A 12,438-nucleotide genomic window follows, 5' to 3' on the forward strand; every position below is an offset into this window, starting at 1 on the left:
CAGCCAAACCCCTGATCTTCTTGCGGGAAAGATCTACACCTATAGCCTTCTCTTACAAAGGCGAAAATTTCAGAAGTCCCGTGTGCAAGTTGCGCACGTTAAAGATCCCTTGGTGGTCTAATATCGATGAGAGTAGGCTTCGGCCGCCACCCGGGCAAAATTCAAAATTTCCTACCAACTGAAAATGTTTAATGTGTCCCACACGCTCATTATTGCCGTTTGCAGTTGTGAGCTCCGTAAAACACGTACAAAAACAACAAAAAGAAAAACCCAACTGTATGCCGTTCATATGTGTATGTGAAAGAGTGAGAGCGGGTGGTTGGAGGTAGCCCCTGCTCAATTACTTTCCCCTCTGTTGTTCCTGTCTGTCTTACCTTTTTTCCCAGCACTAAAAAGCCATTATTGTGTCACGTCGATGTACTGCTTTTTACTCCCTAACAAGCAAGAGAGAGGGGGGATAAAAACAAAAGTTTTACTCCTTCCAACTGGAGCGGTTTTGTGTGAGTGGGTGGTTGGCGGGTGCTCTGGTGTGGTTTGCTTCTTCTTTCCTGTCAAACATCTATCGTCCTTATCTCCCCTTCTTCTTTTTTATGTTTGTTACTCTGTTGTAACGCCTCTAACCTTCTGGCGCTCATATGACCTTATGCAGTTGCGAGTGCCATAAAACCTCTACTAAAACTAAAACTAAGAAAACAGAAAAGAGTTTTACTCCTTCCAACCGGAACGGTTTTGTGTCGATGGGGACTACCCTGGTTGCAACCAGTAAAATTAGACTCTAATTAGTCTAATACATGAAGCTATTTGTGAGGCAGCGTGGTGGAATCAGGCTCTCGTCAATTTTTGGGCATGTAGAGTTATTGGTATCATCTTAAAGCGTGTTTACTTGTCTTTATTTTCATGAAAAAAATATCCATTTATCTCGAATACAAGTCGAGATATTTGCAAAAGAAGGAGGTGAGGTTCAGTCGTTTTCAGAGGTAAAATAAGTGAGAAAATGGTCGCCGAAGATTAGTTATTTCCTTAGCTTAAGAGTCCGTGGTAACTGAAAATTTACATTGTTTGTGCCTTTAATCAACGTTTTTTCAGAAAAATCCTCACAGAAATGAGTTCTTTAACGGGCATGAAAGGTGTTGGGCCCCCCCAAAAAATTGATAAAAATTCACAAACTTGAGGAAAAATGCAAGTTTCTTCACTTTGATTATTTTGACGAGAGCCTGATTCCACCACGCTGCCTCACATTTTTTGTATAGCTCACAGCATAGCGGTGATGGCCATGTGACGTTTTCAATGGAGGACTATAAAATGAATAGTTTACTTTAACTATGGGCGTTTTATGGCATAGTATAGGAAATCGTTTTATAATATGTTTGCACTTTTAATTTTTGTTGTTCGTTTCCGGACAGAATTATATTGAAAGTGACTTCTTATTTTCTGCATCGAATGAAAATGATAATTGCACCAAGTAGCAGCTGTGTGGGTGTTCAGTGAGAGATAGGAGAGCCTTTGTAAAGGTGTCTAATGTGGCTTATTGTATAATCGGGCGCTTCACCACGGGGACAGATCAGCAGATTGAATTGTGTTACACTATGTGTGTGTGTGTGTGTGTGTGTGTGTGTGTGTGTGTGTGTGTGTGTGTGTGTGTGTGTGTGTGTGTGTGTGTGTGAGTGTGTGAGTGTGCGTGCGTGTGTGATATATATATATATATATGTATTCTTTGCGCAGGTGGTTAGGATACAGTACTGGTAGGTCCTACTTCTTCACTTTCTCTCTTTTGTTTATGTCTGTCTGTCTGTCTGACTTATTCCCAGCACTAAATGACTGCTTTTCCATACTGGCGGGTGGTTGGAGGTCGCCACTGGCTGGTCCTGCTTCTTTACTTGCCTTCTGCTGTTTTGATTTCTGTCTGCCTGTCTTTCTTTGTTTCACTAAATGACCATTATTGTGTCGCTGTGCATGTCTTTACTCCAACTTTTCCTTGCAATACGTTTCTGATATAGTGACGATGTGCTACCGTTCTGATCTTATATCGTGTTGCATGTATCGATGTATCTCTCTTTACTTGTCATATCAATTGATAGTATATTTCTGTCTGTTATGGTAATGTGTGAAACTATACAATGACAGTTGAGTATGCAATTGGGTCCTCATCTTTCCTTTTTGTATAAGAGGTGAGGGGTGGGGGGGGAGAGAGAGAGAGAGAGAGAGAGAGAGAGAGAGAGAGAGAGAGAGAGAGAGAGAGAGAGAGACTTCTGAGCTTAAATCCACTAATGCTGTGGTAAATAAGACAGCTTGTTATTCGCTACCTTTAAACAGTTCTTTTTTATTACTCCTTTATTCTTTTGTTTTGCATCATTCGTTTGGTTTTAAGAAATATATATATAAACAAAACTTGTTTTAAGTATTATACAGTGTGTGTAAATAGTGTGTGCGTGTGTGTGTGTCTGTGTAATGTGTGTGTGTGTATGTGTGTACGTAGTGTGCGTGTGTGTGTGTGTGTGTGTGTGTGTGTAATGTGTGTGTGTACGTAGTGTGTGTGTGTATGTGCTAGACTGTTTGCCTTCCTTCCACACACATGCACATACATTTATGTATCCGGTGTTGTACCGAATCAGTGGACGGGTGGTTGGAGGGTGCCACTAGTAGGCCCTACTTCTCTACTTTTCCTCTGTTGTTTCTATCTGTCTGTCTTACTTTCCCCCTGCACGAAATAACCATAGACCTAATTGTGTCGATGTGATTTCTTTACCCTAACAAACCGAATCAGTACTTTTCGCAGACTTGACGACCGAAGTTTAGTATGAGCACTTGCCTGCCTTGGTAACACCTGACCCACCGAAGTGGTGCTACTGACTGAGGTGTCTTTAGGCCGTTCCCAAAGGAGGGACATTAACATGTTCTTATGCACAGTAGAGTTGTAAATGGGCTGATCTATCGATGTCATGCTCATAACTGTGCCTGAACTGCAACAGGGAACTGCTGCTTTTTCTTTCATACTCCTTGCTATCGTCTTTTTTCCTCTACTTCTTTTGTGTTTTTCACTCTCTTGTGAACTGCTATTTCCGGGGTGCCTTGATAGTCGAAGCAGACTTTGTGCTGTTCAAGCTAGAAAGGTGAGCAGATTAAGCCTGATTGCCTGTAAGGACTTCTCTGTTGATATCCACCCCTTGGCGCTCATATGACTTTATGCAGTTGCGTGCACCGTAAAACCTCTGCTGAAACCACAGAATAATTCTGTGGCTGAAACTGAAACTGGTAACACCTGTGTGGGCTCTTCCCTTGTTAGTATTATCTGGGTCCGTTGGTAATTGTGCTCCGGGGAATAATTGAATTTACATTAAATAATGTATAGCTGTAATGTGAGGCCTGCCTTTTTGAGTATGCTGTCGAAAAGGATGAGTAAATGTTATGCATAAAGGCTAAAAGAACCCATGATTAGTAGATCATAATACTGAATACATTATTTGTTAATAAGCCTCATTTGATTCTGAAATATGTGTTCATGTGTGTGGATGTGTGTGTGTGGGGTTTTTTTTTCTCTCTGTCTCTTTCCCTCTACTCTACCCCCCCCCCCCCCCCCCGTCTCTCTCTCTGTCTCTCTCTTTCTCTCTCTCTCTCTCATTCTCTCTCTGTCTCATTCTCTCTCTCTCTCTCATTCTCTCTCTCTCTGTCTTCCTCCCTCTCTCTCTCTCTCTCTCTCTCTCTCTCTCTCTCTCTCTCTCTCTCTCTCTCTCTCTCTCTTCCTCTCTCTCTCTCTCATGTTTTGCCTGTCTGTCTGTCTTTCTCCCTGTCCTTGGGAAAGGCAGTTTACAAGAATTTCCTATTTGGCTCGGTCCTTTCGAAGAAAAATAAACTCGGAAGTCCAGCCTCTTAAATAACTTTAAAGTAGTTTTGGGGGCTTTAAATTTTAAATTATTAAACCTATACCATTTCACCATTTTCACACTGTCGATTAATTTTGTTTTGCAACAAACAGCGGTGTGAGTATAAATCATTGTCTGAGGTGACGTCACTGATGCCCCGCAGTCGGCCTGGGGTTAGGAAGGGGAAAAAAGGGGGGGGTGTACGTTTTTGTTTGCTGACTTTGACTTTTGTCTTGCTTTCAATGAGAATCCCCAAGGTCAAGGCCTATGTTTTGAGTGTTTGGAAATTGTTCCTTTGGATGAAAGTACAGTAACGTTTAATGAGTGTCTGTAGAGCTGCACCGCGTGCGTCTTATTTCAGAACTTATGCCAGTTATTTCTGTTCGTCTTTTTGGATTTAAAAATTGTAACTCTCAGCTTGACAGGACCATTGTTATGCTGACGTGCTTCTCTTTTGACACAAATCGAACAAAGGGTGGCCTTAATTGTTTGGAGTTTGGCTTGTTATAAACTGTTCTATTTGGGGAGGGTTTGGGGTTGTTTTTTTTTGGGGGGGGGGGGTTGGGGGGTAGTTTTGGGTGGCGTTTATTTTCCTTTTTCCAGTATTTTTGTCTCATTTTGGATTTTACTGTTCATGAATATTGGAAAATATGTGTGTAATATTCTGGCCTGAAGTCTTTATTTAATTAAAAGTGGAACAGGTGTTTCCTTTAGTGGCAGTGTGATGGCAGTGCATTGGTCATAGCGTTATTGCAAGATAGTTTGTGGTCATCTGAGTTTGCAAGAACCAAGTGTGTGTGGCAACTGTTTTCAGCTTTCCTCAACTTATTACTCAGTCGTCTTGTGCATTAAAAAAAAATATCTTTGCTTCAAGCATGGCAAAGTATAAAAGCAAGGGCTGACTGCTTTTTGCTCAAGAATATTGGTTTATCTTAACTAGTTTTAAAAGTTTTTTGGGGGTTCTTTCAGTGCTCTTTTTACGGCTTTCTTTACAAGGTTTATATATTTTAGAGGTAGTTTCTGAACATTTTGTTTTTCTTTTGTCGTTTTCCTCAGGACGAGTTCGAAGTTCAGAAAGACTCTGTTAGCAAAGGTCAAAAAGTGCTGATAATTGATGATCTGTTGGCCACTGGAGGTAGGTATTTTTAGGACATTTTTGCCAAGTTGCTTTCTTGTCTTTTGCAGAAGCAAGTTTCTTTTAAAGATCAAGAAATAAAGAATAATATCTTTACTTGAAAAGCTTTTTTTATATCTATTGTCTTGTTTCCTCTTACGAGCTATCTTGTCTGTATCTTTGCTATTGCTATCTAGTTTTTTGCTATTTGTGCGATTGACAAATAGTGAAAATGTTTTTGTCCTTCATGAGGTGCTGTTTTGTGTTTTGTTGCTGTTGCACTTTGTTATAGGTCTCTAGTGTTCTGATTGTTTTGGGGGATTTTTTTTGTAATAATGTGACAGTAATCACTTATCAGTCAGTATGAATGATGCCACTGCCCCTTTGCCTATTGCAGGCTTGTCAACTGTCCTGAATTTTCTAGGACTGTCCAAAATTTGGTAATAAGGGGTCTGAGCACCATATCATAAACACCAGACCAAAACCAGTCCTACTTGATGATGTAATTGTTCGTTGTTACGCAATCTGATATTATAGCGTCGGAAGTCTTTGATTGAGTTTTGGACAAATTGGCAAGCCTGCTATTGACATTCTTAGGGTTAAAAAAAAAATTCCTCTTAAAGTTGTGCCGTCTTTGAAATTAATAAGCTCTTTTTAAAAAATGTTATGCCTGGGCTCTATGCTATGGGTCCGGGTTTAAAAACTTTAAAGGGAAGTCATACACTTGTAAGGTATATCTTTACATCAACGTATGGTCCTTGTCAGATCCTCCTTTTAGTGGATTAGGGGGTCCACTTTGATGTTCAGATAGTCTCGCATGTTTAACCCTTTGAGCCCTGACCTCCTGAGGCTACCATGTCCCTCTGCCTGAGCCCCTGACTTATATATTTCTAACATTCATATGGTTGTCAGAATCACATTTCATATCCCATTCATAGCTTGTCATTTCCAGCATCTAATTCAGATCTTCAAGATAATCAATAACATCCTGGTTAGTAAACACTGTTTTCCGTATGCGTTTTGTCTCGGGCAGGTCGGGTTAGGGATACTAGGGTCTCGCTCACCTTTGTACCGGTGGCTAGGCATACGGGCAGTAGTTTTACGCACCGCGGTGTCAGTTTTACGTGCCACCGGTGGCAAGGGCTCAAAAGGGTAAAGGAGTTGACCATAAAGCCCAAGGTACACAGCTAAATTCTTGTCTTTTTTCAACTCTTTGCAGGTACTATGAAAGCAGCATGCCAGCTTATGGAAAAACTTGAAGCTGATGTTGTATTGTGTCTCGTCATTATTGAGCTGACTGACCTGGGAGGAAGGAAAAAGCTGACGGCACCTTTCAAGACTCTTCTGGAATACGAAGGAGAATAACTGCATATTGCTCAAGATTTCTTTTTTTCCTATTTGCTTACCGACAATTTCAGTGTTATTTTACTCTTGTTGTCCAGATGTTGCTTTGATATTTCAGTTCTATAAGAACTTAAATGATATATTCTGCTTGTCTTCTGGTAAAAGCTGTTTCTGAATATATTGGCATTCTAGTATCTACTTGGCAAGGAGCGGCAAGTTTATTAATTTCCAGATATCTAGATTTGTGACACTAGTCTAATATCGACATCTACTTAATGATAGCACCATTAATAGGGTGCAACCCATGTAACACTTTTCTTTCATACTTTTTTGGCTTCATTGCTTTATATGTCAGCTTTTCGTATTTGATTGTTTTGTCTGGTTGTATACGTGAGAGAAAATCTATTGCTCAATTGCGGTCACCATTCAAAAGTTGATAGTGTTGTTGTTTCATTTTTTTCTGTAGCATTTAAATCTGGTGAAAACCTACAACTCAGTTCACGGTTAGGCATTCCCAGGGACTCGAGAAAAGGAGTTTTTGTTTTTGTATTTATTGGTGCCATACCTGTTGATACGCAAAAATGGAGGACGTCATTGATCCTGATATTGTGGAGAACACCGACTTCCGAGTGGCTTTGGCAGCTGGCGGAGCGGCGGGCACCTCAGTTGACATCATCCTGTTCCCCCTGGACACCATCAAGACAAGGCTACAGTCGGAGCGTGGCTTCTGGAAGTCAGGTGGCTTCCGGGGCATCTATTCTGGCCTCTTTTCCGCCGCTGTTGGCTCTGCCCCCACTGCTGCTCTTTTCTTTGTGGCGTACGAGTCGACAAAGACGACATTCAATAACATCACGCAGGATCGCAGGTACCAGTCGTTTGGTCACATGATGGCTGCCTCCATAGGAGAAGTTTCGGCTTGTTTAATCCGTGTGCCTGTAGAGGTGGTCAAACAACGGACTCAGGCGTTGGGTACAGGATCCTCCATAGCCTCTTTCAAAAAAACACTGAATAGCGAAGGATTAGGTGGTTTCTACCGTGGCTACTTCAGTACAGTTCTGCGAGAAGTGCCTTTCTCCATCATTCAGTTTCCACTGTGGGAGTACCTCAAGTCGCGCGTCTCCAAACACACAGAGCAGCCAATCACAGCCCTGCAGTCGTCGCTGTGCGGTGCAACGTCAGGGGCCATTTCAGCGGCAATCACAACCCCTCTGGATGTGGTGAAGACGAGGGTCATGTTGGCGGAGAAGGGCTCAAGCATTGCGAAGGGAAGCATCTCTTTTGTTGTGCAGACCATCATCAAGGAAAAAGGTTTCATGGGACTCTATGCTGGTATTGCCCCTAGGGTCATGTGGATTTCTATAGGAGGGTCTGTATTTTTAGGTGTTTATGAGAAAGTGAAAATAACTTTGACACAGATGTTTAAAGTGTAGCTTTAGTTTTTTTAAATTGTTGCAATATTGTTACACTGTAATTAGATTTTACTGAATTTTTGTTTATTTACCTTTACATCTGTATAGAATACTTTTCATCGGCAGCATGCTCACCTCATGGTCAGTGCTGACTGTGGGTTGTGAGGCAATATCTGTGAGTGGAATGTCAAAGTTTTCATTTCATTTTCTGGTTTGATTCGGAACAAAGTTGGCGACGGACTTTTTGTTTTGTACTTTAACTTTAAAACAGTGGCTACTTAAAGACAACTTTTCCTAAAATGAAGAAACAAGAAAGCTCAAGAGTTCATAAAGTGACAAAGACTAATGAATGTGACCCTGAGAAGCAAAATTTCCGTAGGAGATATCTAATGGAACGTTCCTTTTTTAAGAGACAGATAGATATACTTATTCATGGCCTATGCTTTAAATGTGTACTTGAAGTACGGTACTAGCTTAAGATTTTGATGACTGATCTGTTATTTTTATTTTTTTTAAATTTAAACAAAGTTTACAATCTACATCCGGTCATGATGAAAACATTGCAGTATTCTTATCATTATAACATTAGGTGTAAATTTGTACATTGGTTTGTTGAAAATGGTGGAATGTTTTGACTTGTGTGGAATTGAATTTAATGTGATCTCTTGAATACCGGTTCAATGATGCATTCTATGCTGTAGCAACAAGCAAAATTTCTTGACACACGTTGACCTTTCCTGCCTTCCTGGCACTGTTGATGTACACTGAACCAGGCCAGTGCTCGGAAGTTTGCGTTAGATTCTCAGTGAGGTTGGACAATGGGCCAAACTGTCCACTTTTGAAACAAACTAAATTGTATCAAAAACAGATTATAACCTCTGTACTGTATGGAAGATATTTCCTAGATTGCTTTCAGGAAAAAATTTTTTTACATTTGTATGTGAGTATATCTGTCATTTTTTATTTTTATGGGAATGTGACAGTCTAAATTTTAGACAGTACTTTGTTGTCTAAATTTGTCCAAGAATACGGGATAGTAAATCATAGGTGATAGATCGATCCAGGTTTGTTGTTTTTGGTGTATTTAGATGTTCAGTTAAGCTGTTCATGTAGTACATTTGTTGGATTGTATTGTTCCCATTTGTGATCTATTTTCTAGTAATCAGATTGCTTATGAAGTTTGTGGAATAAAAGCAGGTTATGCGACTAAGAAGGAAAATATGGTAGTCTATTTTAACTTTGTTACACTTCCTCTTCAAAATGTGATCTTGGTTTGATTGACCAGAGACTGAGTCATATTTATTTTTGATTAAGTGCTTCATGTATGGTTTAGTTTAAGTAGTACATATCTTGTGCGGCAACGAATGACTGAACTGATCCTTGTAATTAAAAATTAATCGGATTTTACAAAATATCAATTGTGTTATATTATTGATTTTTTGTTGTTGTTGTTCTTTTTTCTTTAAGAGAAAACTACATTTTCTGTTTTGTCTTAGAGTATAGCATTTGTCATGTTTTCATCTCTTGGTAACTTGCCTTATTGTGAGCGTTTCTTGGTAACTGTGTCTAGAGGGGGCTTTTGTGGTCAAGAGGTTACGGTGTTCATCTCTCATTCAATAGGTCCCTGGTTCGAAACCTGACAGCGACGGAAAACTTGCTTCTCTAAAAAGTAGCTTCTTTTACCTCCTTTCCTACTCTCTAACCATATTCTGCTGTCTGCTTTCATCTCCTCTTTCTGCATATTAGTTTTTCTCTCTTCTTTTGCAATGCATGTTATCGTCTGAAAAAGAATATCCGATGCATTAAATCATTATAATTATAATTACTATTATTACTTTAATAATAATGATTATAATAATAATAATAATAAGTTTTAATAAGAGTTTTACGGCACTTGCAACCCAATAAGGTCATATAACTGCCGAAGGATAGATGTGTTACAAAAGAGTAACATACACAGAAATCAAGGAAAGACAAGGACAATAGATATTTGACATGAAAAAAGGAGCAAATCGCACCAGAGCGCCCACCAACCACCCACTCTTTTTACTTCTTCTTTAGGTGTCGTCAGGTCTGGAGCAGATAATGACGATAATGGTAGGCTACTGGTACACATAGCCTACTGCATTCCTTCCTGTTGTCTGTCTTCTTGATCACCTCGGTTTTTCTCTTTATGGCGTCGGTGGCTAGTGGTTAGGCTACCGGACTCGTAATCGTGAGGTTGCGGGTTCGGGGGTTCGAGCCGTGGGCCTGACTTTGTGTACTTGGGAAAGGCACGTTACAGGAATTTTCCTCAATTCATCCAGGTGGGAATGGGTACCCGGCCATAGACTGCGAAAGATCTTGTCAGTGTGTTAGTGTTTTAGCGCCTACTATAAATGGCCACTTGCACTGTATGCTTCCCAGGAAGCTGAGATTGTTTCAGAATGCTCTCAGGTCTGCTGGGTAATAGTATAGATTGTGGAGCGCGTAGAGCTCGCTGGTGAGTGGTGATTTGCTCTGTACAATTGGTCGCTTTTATATAAAGGACAAGTGGGCTAACCCAAATTTTGAGGGTTTCCAGAAATCTTGACCTACTCCAAACGTGGGCATTGCCCTACCTTTAGGAGAAATCTGGTTTCATTGGAGAATATATTTGTTTGGTTATAGAGAAAACCCCTCGTCTTTTGAAGAAACCGAATAAGGGGCAAAAACTTTACCTTTGATTTTCTCAAAACAGCATTTTTCGTGATAGCCCCCTTGTGCTTAAAAGCGATCAAATGATCCACCTATCTCTATCTATCTATCTATGTGTCTGTCTGTCTATTATTATTATTATTATGATGATGATGATACGCTGCAAAGTTATCATCTATCATAAGATCTTTTTGAAAGAGAAATTCTACCAAGACTCCAACATCCCTAGCACAGTGGTTATTCACAAAACAACATAACAAGAGGGGAAAAAGTCCTCCAAACTCTTGACCCAGCCATTTACCAAGGCCAGCAGTAGTGTGCTATAATTCTGTCCCCGTTGTTTTAAGTTTAAACAAGAAAATATCAAATTTTGCTAAATTATGCGAGGTGCGTAAAACCACGGGGACAGATAATTACTGTGTCCTGCGTCTGTGGGTGATGTAATAATAATAATAATAATAATAGATAGCATTTGTATAGCGCATATCCCCGCTCAACAGCAGGCTCTATGCGCTTTACACTATATTATTACCCCAGCAGACCATGGAACACTCCGAAACATTCTCAGCTTCCTGGGAAGCATACAGTGCAAGCAGCTGATTAAGCGCTCAAACACTAACAAACTGACAAGATCTTTCGCTGTCTATAGCCGGGTACCCATTCCCACCTGGGTGAAGTGAGGAAAATTCGTGTAAAGTGCCTTTCCCAAGGACACAACGTCGGGTCCCTGACGGGATTCGAACCCACGACCTTACGGTTGCGAGTCCGAGAGTCTAACCACTAGGCCACCGACGTAGCGGCTAACGGGCAAGGCGTTCCGTTGTCGCTCGCAACAGACAGGGATGCCAAATCTCAGGTTTTTCAGGCTTTTTCAGGTTGTTGTTTAAAAAAAAAATCATTTGGCATCCCTGAAGAACAAGGCCTTCTTCTCAAGACAGATATAATATTACCGGAATTGATGAAACTAAAATCCTTATACCCTTGCAAAGGACATGGGGGGAGGTAAGAGAGATGTTTTTGTGTTCTCATTTAAAAACTTTACAAAGTTTGTTTTAGATGGAATGTGATGGTCCGCTCATTTTCAGGTTGTTTTTGTTTTTTTTCAAAAATCGTTTGGCATCCCTGAGAAGATCCGGACTCGATTCCCCGGGATGTTGTACTTGTACCTGTCTCCCTCTGGTCTCTCAGTCTCAGCCCGGGTTTGGCCTTGACTGAGAGTTGATAGGCAGAGACAGAAGCCCGCATCCCAGATAAATTATTTAGAATTATGTCGATGGGTACGTAAAAACAATTGCACTAAATTTTTCTGCCTTTCTTTTCTATTCTTTTTCTTTTTTTGGGTGTTGTTTAATTACTTACTGGCGTCAGATGTGGCCCGCGGCTGTGTCACAGTGTGCTCGGTTTATGGGACATTTGCACGTCATTGAATATGCGTTGCGATGAGTCCCGCCTCAGGTTGTTTAGTAGCCATGTATATGTGTAGTGCGTAAGTACATCTAGGCTACAACAAGGCCGTGGACGGGTTGGCAGAAAACATTTGAAGTAAGTGACCACACTGAGCATGTTTTGAAGTGGACTGGTCGCGAAATTAACCACTGACAATTATAATTTTGATATGGTGGCTGCATTGGACAGTGGCTGATGAATAGGTTAAGGGAGGGGGGGGGGTTACACCTGGAGGCTATCTCGCTTTTTACTCGACCGAATTTTACCACATTTCAAATATATAACAAGCATAGTAAGGAGTCTTAAAATTCGCAATCAAATTTGAGAAAAAAATTTCGTTTCCATGGATACGCCGCCATATTGGATTTTATTGACATGTCTTACGTAATGAATGCCGCACTTATGGCTCAAAGAAATTGATTGCTTTTTTGCATTCGTGTTCACAAACATTAGATCTAAAATTTGTCTGTTGTTTTTTTCCTAAACGAATTATACAATTTTTAATGAATTTTTTCCTGAGGTAGCATTCAAGTTTGCGAAAAATCCGTGAAAATCCACTCCTGACACCACCAAAAAAAATCTCTTCCAA

General features: G+C 40.4%; 2 protein-coding genes across 2 annotated transcripts in view; both read left to right on the plus strand.

Annotated features, from left to right (window-relative positions):
* Positions 1 to 6,789, plus strand: part of LOC101857234 (adenine phosphoribosyltransferase) — a 22,134-nt gene extending 15,345 nt beyond the window's left edge. The window contains exons 3-4 of the mRNA XM_005093165.3: positions 4,917 to 4,995; positions 6,194 to 6,789. Of these exons, the coding sequence (XP_005093222.1) occupies positions 4,917 to 4,995; positions 6,194 to 6,339 (225 nt within the window). The 3' untranslated portion in view covers positions 6,340 to 6,789. The remainder of the gene's footprint in view (positions 1 to 4,916; positions 4,996 to 6,193) is intronic.
* Positions 6,790 to 6,873: 84 nt separating this feature from the next.
* LOC101857008 (S-adenosylmethionine mitochondrial carrier protein-like) lies at positions 6,874 to 9,141 on the plus strand. The gene has a single exon (XM_005093164.3). The coding sequence runs from the start codon at positions 6,900 to 6,902 to the stop codon at positions 7,746 to 7,748; it is 849 nt and encodes a 282-aa protein (XP_005093221.1). The 5' UTR covers positions 6,874 to 6,899; the 3' UTR covers positions 7,749 to 9,141.
* Positions 9,142 to 12,438: the final 3,297 nt, after the last annotated feature.

Source organism: Aplysia californica, unplaced genomic scaffold, assembly GCF_000002075.1.
Source record: "Aplysia californica isolate F4 #8 unplaced genomic scaffold, AplCal3.0 scaffold00059, whole genome shotgun sequence".
Taxonomy (NCBI): domain Eukaryota; kingdom Metazoa; phylum Mollusca; class Gastropoda; order Aplysiida; family Aplysiidae; genus Aplysia; species Aplysia californica.

Excerpts from the sequence above, each read along its gene's own strand:
- LOC101857008 (XM_005093164.3), top strand. The coding sequence starts at position 6,900 with ATGGAGGACGTCATTGATCCTGATATTGTGGAGAACACCGACTTCCGA.